Source organism: Dacryopinax primogenitus, assembly GCF_000292625.1.
Source record: "Dacryopinax primogenitus strain DJM-731 SS1 chromosome Unknown DACRYscaffold_23, whole genome shotgun sequence".
Lineage (NCBI taxonomy): Eukaryota > Fungi > Basidiomycota > Dacrymycetes > Dacrymycetales > Dacrymycetaceae > Dacryopinax > Dacryopinax primogenitus.
The window spans coordinates 336085-354909 of record NW_024467220.1 but is presented as its reverse complement, the minus strand read 5'-3'; the positions used below and the strand labels follow the sequence as shown (position 1 = coordinate 354909).

The window sequence follows — 18825 nt, the reverse complement described above, 5'->3', positions numbered from 1 at the left end:
ACACCCTCATTCTGTTGTAAATCATTGCTGGCAAAGCTCCTCTTGTACATATTTACATCAATAACGACCATCATTCGCACAACACTTGTCGTCCGCGGTCTAAGTACCATCCTCACAATGTCTACTCCTCACTCTTCCCTGCCATCCGCCCTCCAGGGCCTCTTCAGCCGTTCACCACTCCCCCCCTTGCGGCCTTCCAAGCCCTACGACTCAGCCCTAACACCCGTCATCACGGGTCTCTCTTCCCAGTATCCCGCCAGCGTCATCTCCGGCCTTCACCTGCTCAACGACGACATCGACAATGCGCACACGGTTGCGCAGGCTCACGAAGGGGACCAGAGCTGCGATACGTGGCACGCGTTCCTCCACAGAAGGGAAGGAGATTACTGGAACTCCGGATGGTGAGTTCATAGGTACGACCGAAGACTGCTGTTGAAGTCGTGCATGTGGTGTAGGTGGATCGCCCGCCTCTCTCATCCCCTACTGCTCAAGTTCGCAAATGCGGAGAGCATGAGCAAGGCGAAAGCAGATGCGAAGTCGTTTGTGAGTGCGTGTGAACGGATAGGGATGGGCAGGAGCGAGGGCGAAATATTGGAGAAAAGGCAGTATGACCAGTTGAGGGAGCTCTGTGATTGGGATATTGAGCATGCGAAGTGACGGTGGGGTCATATCGAGTGTCTCGTTTCCTGTTTGTGATGAGTTGCTGGTGTGATTGATCAAGACTTTACGACCAGCGTAGATTAGGTCGATTATGTGTATTTCCCGTTTCTGTTCTCCCTCTTCGTTCTTCGCACAAACGTGGGTGGGTAACAGAGGACACGTTTGAACGCCATTGTAATCAGAGTGTAGTTAGCCTATAGTTGCTTGTATGCAACAGAAGTTGAGAAGTGAGCTTCGTCCAGAAGCATGTCGGGCTCTTAAGTAATACATTGGGAACTTATTAGGTTACAGCCACTTGCCCGATGCCTCCAGTTACAAACTCCGATAGGTATTTGCCTCCAACTTTTTAACTCCGACAGCACTTAGCATAACTGGGTAGTATTGCTTATAATATTTATTGTTAATTTTGTTACATTTCCCTTAATTTCTACGGACAACGTCGAATTCAAAGCAACGGCGGTCGGAGTGAAGGAAACGAGTGCAGACCGAGGGTTGCGGCGGTTACGAGAATTAGGCGACCAACGACGCGGCGCGTCGGGCTTACTTCTTTACCCTAAGTGACGCAACACCTCTCTTTCATCTCAACCACCATCTCTTGTCACTGTTGACGAAAGGAAACAATGCACGCCCCCTTTGCCCCTGGCACTTGGAAGGCTGCCGCTGTTCCGTCAAGCTCTGCGAGCGCGACGGGCAGTCCGGCGGACGAAGGGGACGACGAGTATGAGTATGGGGAGGAGGAGGAAGACGGTACAGGAGAGTCGTTGACTAAGCAGTTGGCAGATACTGCGGTCGGGGTGAGGGAGATGAGCAAGCAACTTGGTGCGTAGGTATTATGCAGTAGTGTTGGATGGCTGCTGACGGGATTGTGCTGCGCTGTCTTCATTTTGTTCACTTGGAATTGGATCTACTGTACGGTCTGAAGGCAGAGTCCGAGTCAGGAGCAACATACAGAACGTACTGATTGTCACTAAGGCGAGGGACAATAATCTTGTCAAGCTTACACGACAGCTGGCACTATACCTTATGCTGAAGCCACGGGAGAATATTCGCGGCCTTACAGTGTGAGTCCTCTCCGGGCACCATATCTGTATTGAAGTACTAACCTAGGTTGTTAGATACGTCGACTCGCAGTTGCGCGACTCCCGCCGATTTGATGCTGCCGGCATAGAGCGTGACCACCCCGAGCTATTTGCCCCTGTCCAGCGCCGTCGGTCTTCCAGCGCAACTTCTCTTGTTTCTCTCTCGGACGGCAGCCATTCACCGCGGTCCTCCGTTATGGCCGGGAGTTCCGCCAGCGATAAGCGCAAAGACAAGGATGAAGGACAGCTGCGGTACTGGACAAGTGACATGTGCACACGCTCGCCCCGCCTCTTCGACTTCGTCATTACTCTCGGAGGAGACGGCACCGTGCTGTTCACTTCCTGGTTGTTTCAACGCATCGTCCCCCCCGTGCTCCCATTCGCCCTCGGCTCTCTAGGATTCCTGACAAACTTCGACTTTGCAGAGCACGAGCAAGTGATGGACTCGGTGATCGATTCGGGTATCCGAGTGAACCTCCGCATGCGGTTTACGTGCACTGTATACAGAGCGATCCACCGGGATCCCTCTGCCTGTCAGCAACCCCAACGGGCGATGAAGCGCGGCTCGACGGGAGAAATCATCATGAAGTACAATGAAGCGGAGGCGTGGCAGGCCCTTGAAGCTGGCTTTTCTGCGCAGCACCCGCCGCTCGGAGGCGGGCAGGGAAAGGACAAGGAGATCACGTGTCTTGCTACCAGGCCGGTGGAGACGTTTGAGATACTCAACGATTTGGTGGTGGATAGAGGTCCGAGCCCGTATATGAGCATGCTGGAGCTGTTTGGTATGTTCTTCACTTTGGGTTCCGTGAGCAAATGCTGATCTGAGTGCAGCGGACGACCACCATCTCACTACCGTACAAGCTGACGGGCTAGTGATCGCCACACCAACAGGCTCGACCGCCTACTCTCTCTCAGCAGGCGGCTCCCTCGTCCATCCTGAGATTCCCGCGTTGCTCATCTCGCCTATTTGCCCCCATACGCTCAGTTTCCGGCCTATGCTTCTTCCGGATAGTATGGAGTTGAGGATATGCGTGCCGTATAACTCGAGGAGCACCGCCTGGGCGAGCTTTGACGGCCGGGGCAGGGTGGAGTTGAAGCGTGAGTCCATTGCTATTAGGAAAGGGCGAAAAATGCTGATGCATGCTTGGTGTTGAATAGAGGGCGACCATATCAAAGTGACCGCCTCCCGTTTCCCCTTCCCAACCGTGTGCGCAGACAAGCAGTCAACAGACTGGTTCCACGCCATTTCCCGCACGCTAAAATGGAACGAGCGCGAGCGGCAAAAGTCTTTTGTCGTAGTGGAGGAAGCGCTCGGCCCGCAGACGGGAAAGCGCTCAGGCCCAGCGAAAGAGAACGGGCAGACGACAAGACTGCACTTACATGCTTCTTCTGTTGCTGTCCCGCGTACTGCTGTCGTTCAAGAGAAAGACGAGGAAGAAGACGATGGCAAGTTCGACATTGACGATTCCTCTGGTGACAAGCAACCCGAGCCTGCAGCCTCGCCTTCCCCCAGCTCTGTACCGCAAACACCTAAGACGCCGGTTGAGCAGGAAGCGCTCACACTCACGGACGTTGGCCTGCCGGACGACTTCCCGCATTCCAAGAGCGGGATCCAGACGCCTGGCAGGTACGCAGGCCCAGCCGGGCCAGCCAGTCATCCACCCAGGAGCGTGTTGCTGCAGCAGAGAGTGCATGGGCTTTCTCCTGGCCGGCAGCGCGAGCGGGAGGCGGTACATCAGCAGATGGACAACATGCGTACTCCGCGACCAGAAGACAAGTTTGTCATTGGGACTGGAGGCGCTGCGGGAGGGGCGGTCCCTACTCCCCCTCTACCGGTACACGGACCGATCGTACCAATAAGCGCCATGAGGCCGACGGTATCGATGGTCCCCGCGGGGAAGAGGAATGTGAGGCGGGAAAGAGAGAGGGAAAGGGAGAGGGAGAGAGAGCATTCTGCAGGGAGGAGGGCGTTCGCGGTGTATGGACAGGACGAGAGCGATTCTGGAACGAGTGGAAGCGAGGATTGTTAGTCGCCGACTCGGGCCGAGGCTGGTGATACATTCCTGCTCGTGGTGCGACATAGGATGGAAGCCCATCTCTTAATAAGCCGGATGGAAGATTTGGCCCCAACTTTGGATTTGTGAAAATTGCGTAACGACATAGAGTGTATTATCAGAAATAGGCAGATATGGTTGTGAATTATTGTTCATGAGATCAAGATCGTTCGGGATGTTGAACTGCACAACATGACTGGCATGTTACGAACTGAGGATATGTCAAGTCATTACTTAAATAAGACTGGGATTGACGAGTTTAGAAACCATCGTTGACCGGGCCACTGACGCTACTACAAGACTGTGCAGTAAATCTCCTTGCATATTTCGATTCGATACAAATACCTATGGATACATCATTACCTAACGATACATTACGATACATTGCGACACGTGCCGCAGTCCGTTAAACCCTCTCAACCCGCTCAACTAGCGTACTTTCCCTGCTATCACCACTCTCGGCACTCATCCTCCCCTTGCCCTTCTCCTGTCCCAATCCTTCTCCCTCTTGCTTCTCCAGTATTCTCGCTCTCCGCCCGCTAGTCCAGGCCTTCACCTGCCTATCATTGTACATCCTGTCCACCTTCTCCAGGCTCAGGCCTCCGCTCTCGTACAGCGCCGCCGCGACCAAGAGAGCGCCGAGCAGGTTACAGCTAGCGAAGACGAACCCGAACTTGTAGCCTATCGCGCCGGTGACGAACGGGGTGAAGAACGCCAGGAGGAAGTTCCATATCCAGTTAGAGGCAGTCGAGAGTGCGCCTTGTTTTGCTCGCGTACGGGTAGGGAATGTCTCCCCGATGAGGATCCAGACGCCTGGTGCCCAGGTACTGGCGTACCCGAGGATGAACAGGCAGGCACTGACAATCATGAGCTTTCCGAGGGTGGGGTGGGCTGTTAGGTCGGGAGAAGCAGCGGTGCCCGCAGCTGCGAAGACGAACAGCCAAGCACTCTGCCACGCTCCGCCGATGATGAGTGGCCAGCGACGGCCAAACCGCTCCATCACGTATAGACCAAGGAACGTGCATCCGAAATTGATAGCGCCGAATATGATCTGAGTAATGAAGCTGTCCTGCATGCCGACGGCGCGCATGATCGTAGCGCCATAGTAGAAGAAGTAGTTTGCACCTGTGAGCTGCTGCAGACTCTGGAGTGACATGCCCAGGAGGGTACGGTAGAGCGTCTTGTTCCGCCGGGAGAAGCATTCTGACCAGCTCACGCTCCCCGTATGCTGTTCGGCTTGTACTGCTTGACGCATTTCCTCAAAGTCCGCTTCGACCTCGGGCGTATCCCCGTGTGTTCGGCGTATGCTCGCTAGTGCTTCCTCCATCCTCCCGCGCTGAATGAGCCAGCGCGGACTCTCAGGCATGAACAGGATGCCTACGCCGAGTATCAGCGCCCATATGATGCCAAGGGCGATGACGATCCTCCAGCTTGCACTGTCGTTAAGCGCGCGTGTGCCAAGGGAGACGAGGTAGGCGACGAGAATGCCGAAGGTGATGAAGAGCTGGTAGGTTCCCGTCAGCGTGCCTCTTACTTCGCTCGGGGCTGTCTCGGCTTGGTACATCGGTACAGCTGCTGAGAGTGCCCCTACTCCGACTCCGGAGACGAACCGCCCGACTGTAGGGGTGAGCGCGGGCGCATCACGAGATGAGGACAGACATACTGGCAAGTTGGTACCAAGCAGAGAAAGCCGTGACTTGGATGATCACCCCTGCAGCAAAGACCGCACACTCCACGCTCATTGCCTTCCTCCTCCCCAGTCCGTCAGCCACTGGTGCCCCTCCAAGCGCGCCAATGGCCGTCCCCACGCTAAGGAGGGCGACGATGAGCCCCTCGATGGCAGGGTAGAAGGCGCACTGGGTTGCTGGATCTGAGGTACCTGTGCATACTGCAAAGCGGAGGAGGAAGTCTGGCATGAGAAGGATGTTGCTTATTTGACCGGTGTCATAGCCGAATATGAACCCTCCTGTTGAGGCGAGGAGGGCGAGGAGAACTGAGAAGGGAGAGAGGGGCATGATGTGAGATGTATGCGCATTGTTGATGTTTGTTCAGCTCTTTATACCTCGTCGCCCTGTCCCATAGTGGATGATCGTAGAGCGCATACATCCTCGTAGGTGAGACGTTCCCACTGTGTAGAGTGGCGATCGATGACGTCCCATTTACATCACGCCTCGTCATCGACTCCACTGTGTTGGAACGCGATATGTTGTACGTGTCTTATTCTCTTCTACCGTACATCCATATATAGTAATGTTGAAACTAGTACAGGTCTCAGTGCTCCTTCCCCGCACCATATTAGGTAATGAAAAGAACAAAAAAAGAACAGAGAGGGTCCAGCCCAGCAAAATTGGCCCAACAAGGTGGGAGTCATCCCTCGCGGAGTCTACTGTGTCCCTTCCCTTTTCACCCCCTCAATCCTATGCAAAAACTCCTGCTCAGCACGCTGCTTGTCCTGCCTCCTCTGTTTATCCTGCTCAATCAACCTCTCAGACCGCTTCTTCCCATTCGCCTTCCGGTGCAGGCCGCAAGCATTACAGTACTTGCGCCCTTCGTACCATCTCCATGCAGCAGTATGCGTCGTCTCGCAGTCTGGGCACGTGTACCCAGGCGCATGCCGTTGGTTTGGCCTCATAGGTGTGTTTGGTGCTCCGTAGGAAGGGAACACCCCGCCCGACGTAGCAGGAGGCGAATTACTCTCACTGTACCGGTCCATTCCTTCAGGGTCGTTCTGCACCGTATGCAACCAAGACCGTGTTCCCGACCCGGACCCAGATCCGGACGGCGGCGCAACAGGCATTGGCTGGACCCTCCATGTCGGCGGCTGGTTTCTCCCAAACGTCTCTAACGGTCGGCCAGCAGGGGCCTCCCTCCCGCTAGGATTTGTCCGTGGGTGCGCAGGTTCTGGCGAGAACACTAGAGTTTCATCAGATCATCAGGCCACGACTCCAACCGAGGCAGAAGCAAGCTCACGCATGCGCTCTGGCGATTGCTCAGGTTCGCGCTTGACGATTCCGCTTGTGGACATCCTCCGTCGGTCTAGTCTCGGGGTGTTGTCTGGTCTAGGTCCACTCCAACGCCAGGTGCGGAGGTACAAAAGGAACAGAGTGAACGAACGAACGAAGGCAAGAACTTCAAGCTTGGCCACTACCCCCTAGACCAGTACTATAGTATCGTAGCGTACCGTTGGGTATCGAATCGAATCGAATCGAGTTGACACGAACCCATCAGACAACATTTGATGCGTGTCCTTCGATCGGTTGATGATGTGATCGGAACTATCTCTCTATCAGGCTCTTCGCACGCTTCTGGCGAAAGAACCCTCGGACGCACGTACTGGAAGGATACATCGGTATTTCTTCGGCTCCGCACAATTAGGTGGAAAAACCAAGCTGAGGCTTCGGAGCCTGGTCGTCAGGAGGTATACATGTCAGGTGCGACATGCATCAGATCAGAGCCGTGAGATGCATCCAGGCTGTGAACGTTGCGCGGACCGTGTGAACTAGAGCTTGCCCTGCGAGACCAGCGGGGCGCGAGCAAAGGAAACTTGACCAAGTACGGGCGTGAGTATTCGCCAGAATCACGGCGTGCCCGCAGGGCCGTGCATCTCATCGATCAGAGTAGTACCTAATCCCGTTGTTTAAAGTCCGCCTCCCTGGGACAAGAAAAAAGAGGGGAGATTGGTTGCCGTCCTCGAATTCTGGAGGCGGTGCGGATTATCACGCTCATTCAATGTCCTTTTTCCGAGATGACAACCTGAAAATAGACGTTAGTCCCGTTAATGGCCAGCTCGGCCAGGACATCAATCCGCGGTCGAGGTAGCTGAACAAGAAAGTAATTGCTAGACAAAGGACATTACATTGACATTTAACCAGGAAGGGTTGTGATTCGCCGACTTCCTTGGCATCTCCGGCCGTGCCGGCCATGCCGAGCCGCAACTAATGATTGATAGTCTGCGCCACATCCGACGTTTCGCTACATAGTCTCCTTGCTCATCTGCGTTTGCGGCGAGGTTTAGCCCGGGAAAGAAAAGATTTAGGACAGAATTCTCGTCTCATCTCGATCCTGAGCGGTAGCCACGGTAAATGTTCTGATGGATGTCACCCATGTTCCCCGCCATTCCATCAGTCATATGCAATAAATACGTGCATGAGAAGCGCTAGAGTAAGCTACATACAGACCTTCGCCGGCGATGCATTCAGGGTTATCTAGGTGTCAGAAAGGATATGCTGCATGGAGACGAGAGCGCCCAGAAACAGGAAGCGAGAAATATAACAGAAAATAATGGAATTATAATGTTTCAGCGGGAGTGATGAGATGAACTTATCAGCTAAGGCTCAGCCTCTGCCGACTCTCTTCTGTGTTCCAGATTCGAACCGTGGAACTCACTTTTGGCCGGTGTCACCGGCTCTGGTACCTCATGGATGGTGTCGACAGGAGCACTGCTTGTCTTCCTGGTAGCACCGGTGACCACGGTACTTCCGCTGGACACAGTCACGCTGGAAGGAGCAACGAGTTCCACGATGGCGGTGCTGCCCTTATTCAGGGCACGCTCCATGGCCTTCTCGCCTTGCTTTTTGAGACGAAGCAACATGGCGTTCCGTAGTGACTCGACATACGACGTGTACTTGACCACCTCGGACAGCAGATACTGCGACTTCTTTTCCCAGTTTGCGAGGGCTCTGGCGTACAAGGTGGAACGAGGAGTATACTAGAGCCATGGTTAGTAATAGAGATCTCCACCCTGAATTGCTCACTAACCAGCTGCAGCATGGGTTCCTTCAGCTGCGTGTGAGCATCGAGGTCATTCTGTAGAGTCTTGACATGCTTTTGAAGAGCTTCTAGCTGCGTTTCCTCGTCGAGTGTGCTGTGCACAGACGGTGCCATAGGAGCCTTCCACTCAGCGATGAGCGTTCTGTCCGCGTGTGGTGTGTTGCCAATCCGCAGACTGATGCTTGATGACTTGATGCTGATGGCATCTGAGCGCTGTTCAACTGCATACGCCGAGGAGCCAGGCATGACGCGGTTCCAGCCATATTCCATATTCGATACGCCTCCTTGCAGGGGCTCTTTGGAGAAGCGCGCTGCCCAGTAGTTGCACGTCGACACCCACTCATTTACGAGGTCTTCTGTCCCAGCTTGGAAAAAGTAGACCGCACCATCGGATAGCGTGAGGACAAAGCAGTGCGGGCGCTGGCGGTTGTAACCAGGAGGCGGCAGGACATGAGCCAGCGAGTGTGATAGGCTGACGCCACCGACTTGTTGGGCGTTGCTCTACAGAAACGATCAGTGATGTATACAAAAGCGTTTCCGTAGAACATACTAGCCAATTGCCACCTCCAACCCCCCCTCCACCACGATTGCTGCTTCCTTCGCCGAATATGAACATGCTCAGTTCGCCTTTTTGGATGACAACAAACACGTCCTTCCAATCCTTGTTCTTCGCGCGTTTCCCGGTGATTTCCCAATATTGCTTTCTGCACAGCATGCCCTCTTTCGCCCACGGAGGACCAAGAAGGGCGAGTTCTTCGTCGGACAGTTCTTCGTCCTCGGCGGACTCTCGCCCCTGGCTGACTAGGCTCGCCATAGATGGAGAAGCGAGATCGCGTCTGCCAGCAGCATTGCCGAGTGCCCGAAGCACACGGTTCCCATCACTATCTTCGCTGAGCGATTCTTTGATGATAGTGTGACTGAGGTTGCTAGCAAACCCGATGGTGGGCGTGAAAAGCGTGGACCCACTGCCAAAGTTAGTTTCACTAGTGGCGAAACTGGGCGCGGGGCTAAGCCGTCCATCAATCGAGCTGCTGCTACCGCCAGCACTGGAATATGGGCTCTGGGGACCACCTTGCGCACTGAGGAGCTGATGAAGGCCGCGGATACTGCCCCGTTTGAGATTCGCCGCGGTGCGTACGGAAGGACGACGGCCAGTTCCCGCAAGGTTTGTTGACGAGACGGACATGTTAGTAATAGGTTGGAGGATCTGCTGTGCCTTGACGCCATTGTACATGTCCCGGAGGAGAGCCTCCATTTCCGAGTCCCAGTTCTTGCCGTAACCCTGTAGCGTGCTCTTTGTAGTAGAGGCAGCAGCAGCAGCCTCGTCGACGCTCACCTCACTCTCGCTCTTCCGGAGTGTAGGCACGCTCATGCTCGCAGCTGTCTGGTGGCCATGTTCCTTCTTTTCCAAAGTGATGACCATGCTCAACGCCGGTGCGGTATCGCTCCGTTGTAGCTTCTCCTTCCAGCTCGTAAGGCTCCCACTGCGGTCCCGATGATGCTTTGCGTTTGCGGGAAGGTCGACTTCGCTATCCTCCGCTGGGCTGGAGAGGGAAGGACGGGGGATGTCCATGCTGACCGTACCTGCACGCGTAGTGCTCCCGCCAATCGCTGGCGGGCTACTCGCCGCGCTCAACGGGCTGATAGGAATAGCAGCATCCCGTTGGTCAGGCTTCAGTTGTGCCCAAACAGTCTCCATAGTATTCTTGATAAACTCGCGGCGGCTCATATGGCTGCTCAGTTCCGCAATATGCAGGTCCGTATTGAGCAGCAGGAGTGAGTAAGCAATGGCGTGCACGACGCTCGCGTTGCTAAAGATCGTCGTGGGGTTACATTGCCAGTAGCGTTTAGCGAACTGGTCCAGGATTCTGTCGAGTTGCTGAGTCTCCGCCTTGAGGTAGAGCTTCGCGCATAGCCGGCGGAAAGCCTGATCGAGGCGGAGGTTTGAAAAGTCGAAAAAGTCCATATAGTGCTTCAGGGCGAGCTTGTTTATCTGGCCCACACTACCGAGCCACTCGGCCACCCGCTCCCGGCCCATCCACGTCTGCTCTTCGTCCCAGCACTTACGGGCAAAGTCCCGCGCCTTGGGTTCGAGCGTCTCTGAGGGAGAGGCGCTGGTGTCTAGTGCTAGGGAGGGGCGGAGGGACTCGGAGTGCGCGTGCGAGGGGTAGAGAGCAAGTGAAGGGGCGGAGACGGAGGCGCTCCGGTGGTGGGGGACACTGTATGCGGTTGCGGTTGGGGTGGGGGAGGAGGGGGAGAGGAGGAACGCTGGCCCAGCGCTGGGAGGGGATGGGGACTTGCTCGGCACAGGAGGGAGAAGACGGATAGGTGTAACCGTCTCCGGCACACTCGGCGGAGTAGGGAGAGGACGGATAGGTGTAGTCGTGCCGGAGACGGCGCTGCCAGGACTGACGGGACTGAGAGTGCTTGTGGATTGAGAACTGCTCGTCATGGATAGTGTGCTGCTCGTCGTGGTCGTGGAGAGCGCGCTCCCGGTAGAAGGCGCATTAGCCGTCCTGCCCGGCATAGGCAGCATAGGCAGTCTTCTCACATCCACGCTAGGCCTCTCACTCCCACTCGTCGTCGTCGCCGCTGCCGTGTCAGCACCATTAGCACAAGCACTGGCAGTAGTCGGTGTCCTCGCTCCCTGTTCTTCCTCTTTCCCCCCCTTCTCCCTCTCCCTCTCGCGCTCCGCACTAGCCCCACTCCCCCTAGTCTCCTCACTCTCCCTCCTTCCCCCACCCGCAGCACCAACGCACAACCTCCCACTCCCATTCCAGCTCTCCCCCTCCGTAGCCGTCATAAAGCTCGCCGTCCTAGCCGTGCTCGGCACGCTCTCTTCCCCAGAGACAGAGCGGAGGGAATGGACGCTGCCGAAGCTCTGGGTCGTGCGGTCCGGGCCTGGGTCAGGAGCAGAGGTGCTAGCGGTGAGCAGGGGCGGGGGTCGGCTCGATTTCCCGTATGTGGGGTCTCTTCCACCTCTCGTACCCGCACCCTCCCCAGCCCCGGCCCCGGCAGCAGCAGTCGCAGCAGCAGCAAGACTCCCCAGCCCAGCCCCTCCGAGCCCAGTAGCAGGCTTCGCAGGACTGACAGACAACGAGCTGCTCGTTTCTCTCAGGAAAGTCTGCCAGTCCAGGTCGCTGACCGACATGCTCCTTCGGCGTTGATCTCGCGGCCCGCGACTCGTGGATCGCCGGGGGAGGGAGGTGAGGTTGGGTGGGTTGGGGGAGGTGGAGACGGAGGAATTGGGGAGGGAAGTTGTGGTTGAGGTCGTTGGTTGTGCTTGTGATATAGAGAGGGAAGAAGTATCAACAGACTGTTTCCTCTCCGACTTGTCCTCAACCTTGTCGGACGCTAGTCCAGGCCCAGCCGCACGGCTAGGCGTCATCCCGGACGCGCCCGTCCCGCTCGTACTAGGTCTTGCAGAGCTAGCAGACGGCCGCCTCTTTCCCGCCCACCCGCCGGAAGAAGTACTAGGCCGACGGGGAGTGGTCGTTGGTGACTGGTAGGAGGATGGAGCGGTGCTTCCGATGATGCTTGCGGCCAGATTGGGGTCGGTCGGCGAAGGTAGGGCGTTAGTGCTCGGGCCGATGACAGCGGCGGTGCCGTTGTTGTTGCTGCTACTGGGACTGAAAGTGTTCGTACTGCCAGTGCTTGGACCAGCGTTCCCCATGACTTCGTCCCTCAGCCTCTGGGCCTGGCTCATCCGTGCAGGCGAGTACTGTGCCGGTATCGCCGGTACTGGGGGCACAGGCGGGATATCAGGGACAGCAGTGCGTCTCGCCGTTCCCATAAGCTTTCCCCAAAATGAGGACGTCTTTGCTCGCACGGCGGAGGCGGCGGTCTTCGCTGACTAGGGTGCAACGTTAGTAGGGTAGAAAGTTTGATGATGTGCTAGCGTACCTTGGTACTCCCTTCCCTGCCCTCGCCGGGAGCGGTGAGATACCCATCTCTGTCTCCTCTCTCTCGCTCGCGCTCCCACTCTTTTTCCAGCCCTACTCTCTCCCTTGGGAGCGCACTCCTCGCTCCTCCTCCTCGAGCAAGATTCGCCTCGCTCGTACTGATCGTCAGCTGCCGTGTGGTCGCGCTCCTCGGCCTTCCCGCACCGCCGACGATGACGGTGCTGACCACGGACGTGGCAGGAGGGGCAGTAGCGGACGGTGTAAGCTCTTGGTTCGCGGAGGAGGAAGAGGCAGCGTCCGCCTTCTCCCTCGCTTTCCTGAGCAGTGTCTGCAAGTCGGGGGAGCTCGCTGTGCCCGCCGTACGAAAGATACTCCGTCTCTTCGAATCGCCTTCTACATCTTCTTCCCTTTCCCGGCTGAGGCTGGACCGCTCCTCCTTCCCAGGAGGAACGCCTTGCATCCCTCTTCTCTCGAGGTCGAACGAGATTCCCAATGTCCACTCCTCGAGCTCTATCAGCCCTTCTCCAGTGCCAATTGCAGTTGCCGAACCAGTTACAGCCCCTGTGCGTGCTCCTGTTCCAGGTGTCGGTGCACGACTGACACTCGACCCTACCGAAGAAGCAGCAGGGGACGAAGCGCGCGTCTCTTGCTCGTTCGAAAGCGCGCGTAGGAGGGTCGTGTCGCTTTTCAACAGCTGCTCGAAGGATGTATCTGGTCGTGTGTGTGTTGAATGTCCGCTGTGTGCTGAGAGAGAAGGAGAGGGACGGCGAGAGAGAGGAAGAGAGGAAGGTGATGGTCGGAGAGAAGCCAGCGTTGGTGAATGACTGGAATAGAAAGAAATGAACTGTGTGGGGGTGGTCACCTGACTGTGAGAGTGAGTGATGGTCAGTGTTACTGTAATTGTACTAATGACACACTTACTTTACACTGAACACTGATGTTTAACAAAGAATACAAAATATGGAATGTTAAATAGAACACTTTTAATAATTAAACTCTGATTCCGTCTCCCCTTATCTTGTACCATGGGAACAGTCGCATTTGACTCACACGTACAACAATGAGAGAAATACATTACTTGACATTGATATGGTTAGAGTATGGAAATGCAGATTATGTGTAAGTGCAGGGCCACTCAGTCAACATCCCGAAACATTCCTGGTGATTCGATTCCCCTCCTCGCTAATCCAGATTCCGCCTCGTACTGTGCCCATCCCCACCTTCCTCCATCACCGCATAGATATTCGGCCTAAACGGCCAATCCTCAAACGCGTCCACGACCTGTGTCCACTCTCTTGCCCTGAGCTGACGGGGCGTCATCTGCGTATCGAAGTCGAGGTACTTGAGCAAACTCTTTGCGCCTAAGCCGAGGTTCGTGATCCCTTCCTTGACAGCTGTGGATCGCTGGACGAATAGCATCCGGGTTATGTAGTCCCACGTGTCTAGCCCCGAGGGGGGGATATGTTGTTCCCTCAGAGGGAGGAAGGAGGCCGCGACGTACGGGTGACCAATATGCTTCCCCTTGTTGGGGGAACGGACGTCTCTTGCCGCCCGGGCGGGGGAGGCGAGGGCCAGCCGGGTGTCCTCCGCACTCGGGAGAGGGAGGAAGTGGGAGTTGTATGGTTGGAGCAAGGAGATGGGGCTGCTGAGATGCGCATGTGTTGTTAGAGCGGTGATCACGCTTAGCTTGCAGCGGTTCTCGACTTCAGTAGGGGCAGAGAGCCGCTATGATGAAGTTAGCCAGTGTGGGGATAGGGAGCGGGGGACGTGCGTACCTCCCACAAACCTAAAGGGAGGAGAAACCCCATCGGTACCCGGCCGTACTTAAACAACCACGCTTTGAGCGGAACGAACCTTAGGAACTGGCTCATAAGCTGTTCGCTGATCAGGGTCAACGGTAGCCGGCAGATAAACTGCAGCTGCGTTTGCTCTTCTTCCCATGGCACGGGGGTGATATCGGACAAGAGAGAAGATGACATGAGCTCGTCGTACGTTTCCCATAGGTAGGGCGAGGCGGGGAGGACGTGCAGCCTTGGGTCGGTGCGGGCGAGAGCGGAGAGCTGGGCGAGGAAGGGCGGGTGGGTCTCGATCGCTATGATGCGTTTGATGATACTTGGAGGGTACTCTAGTAGGGCGCGGGTGAGGGAGCCGACGCCTGCGGCTCGGGGGTCGGAGATCAGGGAGGTAGGTTGTAGGTGTAGCGGGCTGGGACGTACCTGCGTAGGCTTCGACTACCACTCGCCCTGAGCCTTCTCCTGCCGTGACAGGCATGACCTGCTCTTGCTCGTGTGCCTTTCCCCCCTCTCCATCGCCCGTACTCAGCGCCTCCCCCTCCCTGCTTCCCGTAGTAGGCACCATCCCCTCTCCCTCCTCAAGCAAAAACTCCCACCCCTCCCCACCCCCAATATCCTCCCCTTCACGCTCCATCCCTCTTTGCCCCTCCTTCCCCCCGTCCCTCACCCACCCAGCAACGACAGCCCTAGCTACCGTCTCATCTTTCAGCAAGACATGGGGCCTCATCGCCCTTGGCAAAAACTCCTTCCCTTCCTCGACCTCCAGCGGGGGAAGAAGACTCCCATTCAGCCCGCTAACAGCTGGGGAACAGAGAGTGTACCTTCCCACCAGACGGGAGAGCGCTGTCTGCAGCGAGGGGGTGAGATCGGGCTCCCAGATGCCAGATGCTTGCAGTATTTTATCAGGATGGAGCTTGTGCGTTAACGTCCGTTTTCGGGAGCGGGAGGGTTCTTCATATTCATCTTCGGCGTCGTACTCGGGCTCTGCGGGGGAGGCCCTGGAGCGCTTGGCTTTGGATGGGGGACTTGGAGAGGCGGCAAGGGGGGATCGTTTGGCTGCCAGAGAAGAAACAGGAGAAGGGGAAGTCGCAGGGGCAGAGGATGAAGCTCGCCTTCTCGTTTTCACAGCAGCCGACGAAGAGGCAGACGCCGAAGCCGAGGCAGCAGCAGCAGCATCTGTCGCAGCTTTCCCTCGTCTTGTCGTCGATTCTTTAGATATCTCCAGGACTCGGGTTGCCGTAGATTCGGATTTGGGAGGACGTCCTCGTCCTCGCTTAGGCGGGGAAGTGTCCGTCTTTGGAGGTCGGCCTCTTCGTTTTGGTGCTGCTTCTTCCACCAAGGTTGCCGCTGTAGCAGTGGACGTTGCTGTAGCTTGGGAAGCTTTTGACGGTCTTCCGGCTTTCCGTTTCGTTGCTCCTTCCACCGAGGCTGCCGCTACGACAGTGGACGTTGCTGTAGCTTGGGATGCTTTGGGCGGTCTTCCGACTTTCCGTTTCGTCGCTGTGGTTGCAAGAGTGCGAACTAGCCTCGGGGTAGTCACAGTCTGCCATAGCCCTGGGAACATTTGCACTAGATGCAGGAGGAGGAGATCAGTTGCTCAGGGTTCACGAAATTTCTGTTTCAGTGCTCATGTCATGTGCTTACCTAAGATAATTACGTAATAGGGATGAAGGTGTGACACGTCGGGCGATCGTTCTCTGAACAGAAACGCGACACTCTGTGGACAACGACCAACAACGAAGGATGGACGCGCTGCCTCTCCTCCTCATCCGCATACGGCGGACGACACTTACTGCTCTCACCTCCCTAGCCTCTGCAAACAGGCTGGCAACATATGGTCTACTCTCTCTCTTGCTTGCTCTTTCTGCGGTCGCACATGCATGGAGACAGTATGCCAACTTTTACAGTGCAGCTGTGTTCCTTAGCCGGAGTGCGGGGAGTGTCTTGGTGCGTCTTGTACTTGGTTTGACTGTAGGATGGTACTGACTGATGAGGGCAGGCACTGGCGAACTTGGGGTTCTTTTGCACTCTAGTGTTTGGGAGGGTGATGCAGACTATATTCTTCGGTCCTCTCCGACCGTCAGAAGTTGAGGTGCGTGCTCATTCACTCATGGGTTCCCCGCTCATCCCTGCTAACCCCATGCAGAGATTGTACGACCGCATCTGGTACTTCCTCACCGAGTCCCTGCTAGCTTTTACAATCTTCAGGGACTCGTTCGACCCACCTTTCGTGCTCTCCTTCGGCCTTCTCCTCTTCCTCAAGTCCTTCCATTGGCTCTTACAAGATAGGGTGGAATGGATGGATCAGGTGCCGTATCCTGGACCAGGGTGGGGATTCCATGTCCGCGTGGGGGTATTGTTTGGCTTGCTGGGGAGCGCGGATGTGGTGTTGTTGAGTTGGGCGGTGGCGGAGGTGTTGGAGGAGGGCGTGGGTGGGGTAGTCCTCTTTGGGAATGAGGTGAGCCTGACCACAATCTTTTTGAGTATCTTGTTGCTTCTTGAATATACCCCTTGTCATCTCCTCCATCCCTCCTGGACTCCCTCCCTTCTTGACTTCCTCGCTGTTGAATCTCTTCTCGATCCCATGTTCTTCAATACCTTTTCCTCAATCGAATACTCACCCACCCTACAGTACGCGATCCTTATCGCCACCCTCCTAAACCTCATCCTCCGCTACTCGATCGTCACGTACGACATTCGCCGTGCCTCTCGCCGAGGGGGGGAGAACGCCCCTCCCTGGCAGGACAAGTCCATGTGGATATTCTACACCGAGCTCTTAACCGGTACGTGCCTTTGCACCCCCATCCCATCCTAACCCCTTCCGTTCCCCTCTTCCACTTCCCACATCTCCATCCCGCCGTGCCCCGCTGACCTCCCTACCAGATTTCCTAAAACTCCTCACCTACCTCCTCTTCTTCCTCCTAATCCTAACGACCCACGGTCTCCCCCTCAACATAATCCGCGAAGTGTACCTCACCGCGCGCTCCTTCGTCACCCGTGTGCGTGACCTCATCCGCTATAGGTCCGCGACGAGGGACATGGACGCCCGTTTTCCGGACGCGACGGATGCCCAGCTTGGAGGGGATAGAGTGTGCATCATTTGTCGGGATGAGATGCATGCGAGGGCTGCTCCTGCCATTCCTGCCCAGCCCGCGCAACAAGGTGAAACACCGGACCAACCCCCCCCTCAGCAAACCGCGCAAGCAGCACCACCAGCACCCGCCGCACATCAGGCACAAGACGGGCCGAACATGACCCCCAAGACTCTCCCCTGCGGGCATATATTCCACTTCCAATGTCTGAGGAGCTGGCTCGAGAGGCAACAGAGCTGTCCGACTTGGTACGTTCTCTTTTCCGTTTTTTGTACGTGAGGAGCTTATTGAGGTATTGTAGTCGGAGATCGGTGTTGGATCCCCAGCCGGCAGCTGGGACTACAGCAGCAGCAGCGGGAGGTGGAGGGGCGAATGGTCAGCCCGTCCAGGGCCCAGGAGCAGCAGCAGGAGCGCAAGGGAACCAACAACAGCTCCAACATTTCCCGCTTCCTCCAGGAGTGCCACAAATGATGTGGCAGCTGGGAAATATGGATCCTGCTTTTGGAGCTTGGGGCGCTTGGGGGGGACAGGGACCGTTTCAGGGTATGGGGGGGATGGGCAACCAGCCTTGGCAGGGGCAGCAGGGGCACCAACAGCAACAGCAACCGGCTCCCACGCCTGGGCCTGGGACTCCAGGGGTCACGCCCACTCCCACTACCCCCGCTCCTGCTGCCACGGGAGGAAACTCCCCCCCGTCAGAGGGAGAGCAGCACCCCCGTAGCCCGAATGGGCAGGAAGAGCAGGACCCGAGGCGCGCTGCTGCGGAGGCGGCGATGAGGAGGTTAGGGCTGCAGCCGACTTTGGCACACTCTGGGAGTACTCCTAGCGCTGCTGGTGCATCGGCTGGGTCTTCCTCGCCTGCAGCGCCTGCATTCAGTCAAGCAGTCCCTACCCCCACGTCCACCACGTCTACGCCCACCATCCCACCCCCAGGTCCGAGCACTACTCCAGGTACCGCGGGGTCGGCACTTCCTGGCTTCCAAGCGCCCCAGAGACTGCCAGACAACGCCCAGCTTATCCCCCTTTTCCCGCCTGGGTTCTCTTATGCCTCGCCTTATGCTACACCGCCGTATGGCACTCCCTCCATTTACGGTCGCGTGCCAACGCCTCCTACCGCTGGGATCTCTGGTCGTGCTTCTGCAGCGACCACTCCCGGTCCGAGCACGAGACCCGTTGCTACTACGTTAGAGCCTGGCAAGCTAAGCCTGGAAGAAGTGGACGATACGCTGCGTACGCTTGAGAGGCTGCAGCTGACGGTTTGGGAGACGGTGGAGGAGCTTGTCAGGGTTAGGAGTCGGTTATCCGGGTTGGTGGGGACGGAGGAGCGGGAGGAGGGGAGGGGAGGCGCGGGAAGGGAGCGTGAGAGAGGGCGCACGGATGGTAGAGCGGACGAGACGGGGGAGCGGAAAGGGAAAGGAAGGGCTGTGGAAGAACAGGAAGAGGATGTGAGGAGAAGTTATTATTCGTAGTTGAGT

At 56.7% G+C, this 18825-nt stretch overlaps 8 protein-coding genes across 8 annotated transcripts; 3 read left to right on the top strand and 5 right to left on the bottom strand.

Moving 5' to 3' along the window:
• Positions 1–117: 117 nt before the first annotated feature.
• On the top strand, positions 118–831 carry DACRYDRAFT_119476 (uncharacterized protein; the record flags this gene model as incomplete). Its single annotated transcript, XM_040770798.1, has 2 exons — positions 118–401; positions 456–831. 2 exons carry the CDS (start codon positions 118–120, stop codon positions 655–657), a joined length of 486 nt encoding a protein of 161 aa, XP_040624264.1. The 3' UTR covers positions 658–831.
• Positions 832–1256: 425 nt separating this feature from the next.
• Positions 1257–3915, top strand: DACRYDRAFT_72248 (ATP-NAD kinase). Its single transcript, XM_040775963.1, has 5 exons — positions 1257–1479; positions 1583–1721; positions 1776–2521; positions 2571–2837; positions 2898–3915. The coding sequence occupies exons 1-5, from the start codon at positions 1281–1283 to the stop codon at positions 3767–3769; spliced, it is 2223 nt and encodes a 740-aa protein (XP_040624263.1). The 5' UTR covers positions 1257–1280; the 3' UTR covers positions 3770–3915.
• A 284-nt stretch (positions 3916–4199) lies between these two features.
• On the bottom strand, positions 4200–5808 carry DACRYDRAFT_119474 (general substrate transporter; the record flags this gene model as incomplete). The annotated part of the gene is made up of 2 exons (XM_040770797.1): positions 4200–5410; positions 5457–5808. The coding sequence occupies 2 exons, from the start codon at positions 5806–5808 to the stop codon at positions 4200–4202; spliced, it is 1563 nt and encodes a 520-aa protein (XP_040624262.1).
• Positions 5809–6176: 368 nt separating this feature from the next.
• DACRYDRAFT_111902 (uncharacterized protein) lies at positions 6177–6818 on the bottom strand (the record flags this gene model as incomplete). The annotated part of the gene is made up of 2 exons (XM_040769308.1): positions 6177–6706; positions 6764–6818. The coding sequence occupies 2 exons, from the start codon at positions 6816–6818 to the stop codon at positions 6177–6179; spliced, it is 585 nt and encodes a 194-aa protein (XP_040624261.1).
• A 47-nt stretch (positions 6819–6865) lies between these two features.
• On the bottom strand, positions 6866–7584 carry DACRYDRAFT_25134 (uncharacterized protein). The gene is made up of 2 exons (XM_040774027.1): positions 7124–7584; positions 6866–7068 (listed from the first exon to the last, which is right to left on the bottom strand). The coding sequence occupies exon 1, from the start codon at positions 7400–7402 to the stop codon at positions 7205–7207; it is 198 nt and encodes a 65-aa protein (XP_040624260.1). The 5' UTR covers positions 7403–7584; the 3' UTR covers positions 6866–7068; positions 7124–7204.
• A 515-nt stretch (positions 7585–8099) lies between these two features.
• Positions 8100–10054, bottom strand: DACRYDRAFT_97186 (uncharacterized protein). The gene is made up of 3 exons (XM_040777432.1): positions 9114–10054; positions 8552–9064; positions 8100–8501 (listed from the first exon to the last, which is right to left on the bottom strand). Exons 1-3 carry the CDS (start codon positions 9984–9986, stop codon positions 8121–8123), a joined length of 1767 nt encoding a protein of 588 aa, XP_040624259.1. The 5' UTR covers positions 9987–10054; the 3' UTR covers positions 8100–8120.
• A 3593-nt stretch (positions 10055–13647) lies between these two features.
• On the bottom strand, positions 13648–14621 carry DACRYDRAFT_59154 (S-adenosyl-L-methionine-dependent methyltransferase; the record flags this gene model as incomplete). The annotated part of the gene is made up of 2 exons (XM_040775541.1): positions 13648–14190; positions 14241–14621. Coding segments are annotated over 2 exons (924 nt in total), but the record flags the coding sequence as incomplete, so codon positions are not given.
• Positions 14622–16001: 1380 nt separating this feature from the next.
• On the top strand, positions 16002–17629 carry DACRYDRAFT_59184 (uncharacterized protein; the record flags this gene model as incomplete). The annotated part of the gene is made up of 6 exons (XM_040775543.1): positions 16002–16205; positions 16258–16350; positions 16405–16716; positions 16891–17041; positions 17142–17420; positions 17475–17629. 6 exons carry the CDS (start codon positions 16002–16004, stop codon positions 17627–17629), a joined length of 1194 nt encoding a protein of 397 aa, XP_040624257.1.
• Positions 17630–18825: the final 1196 nt, after the last annotated feature.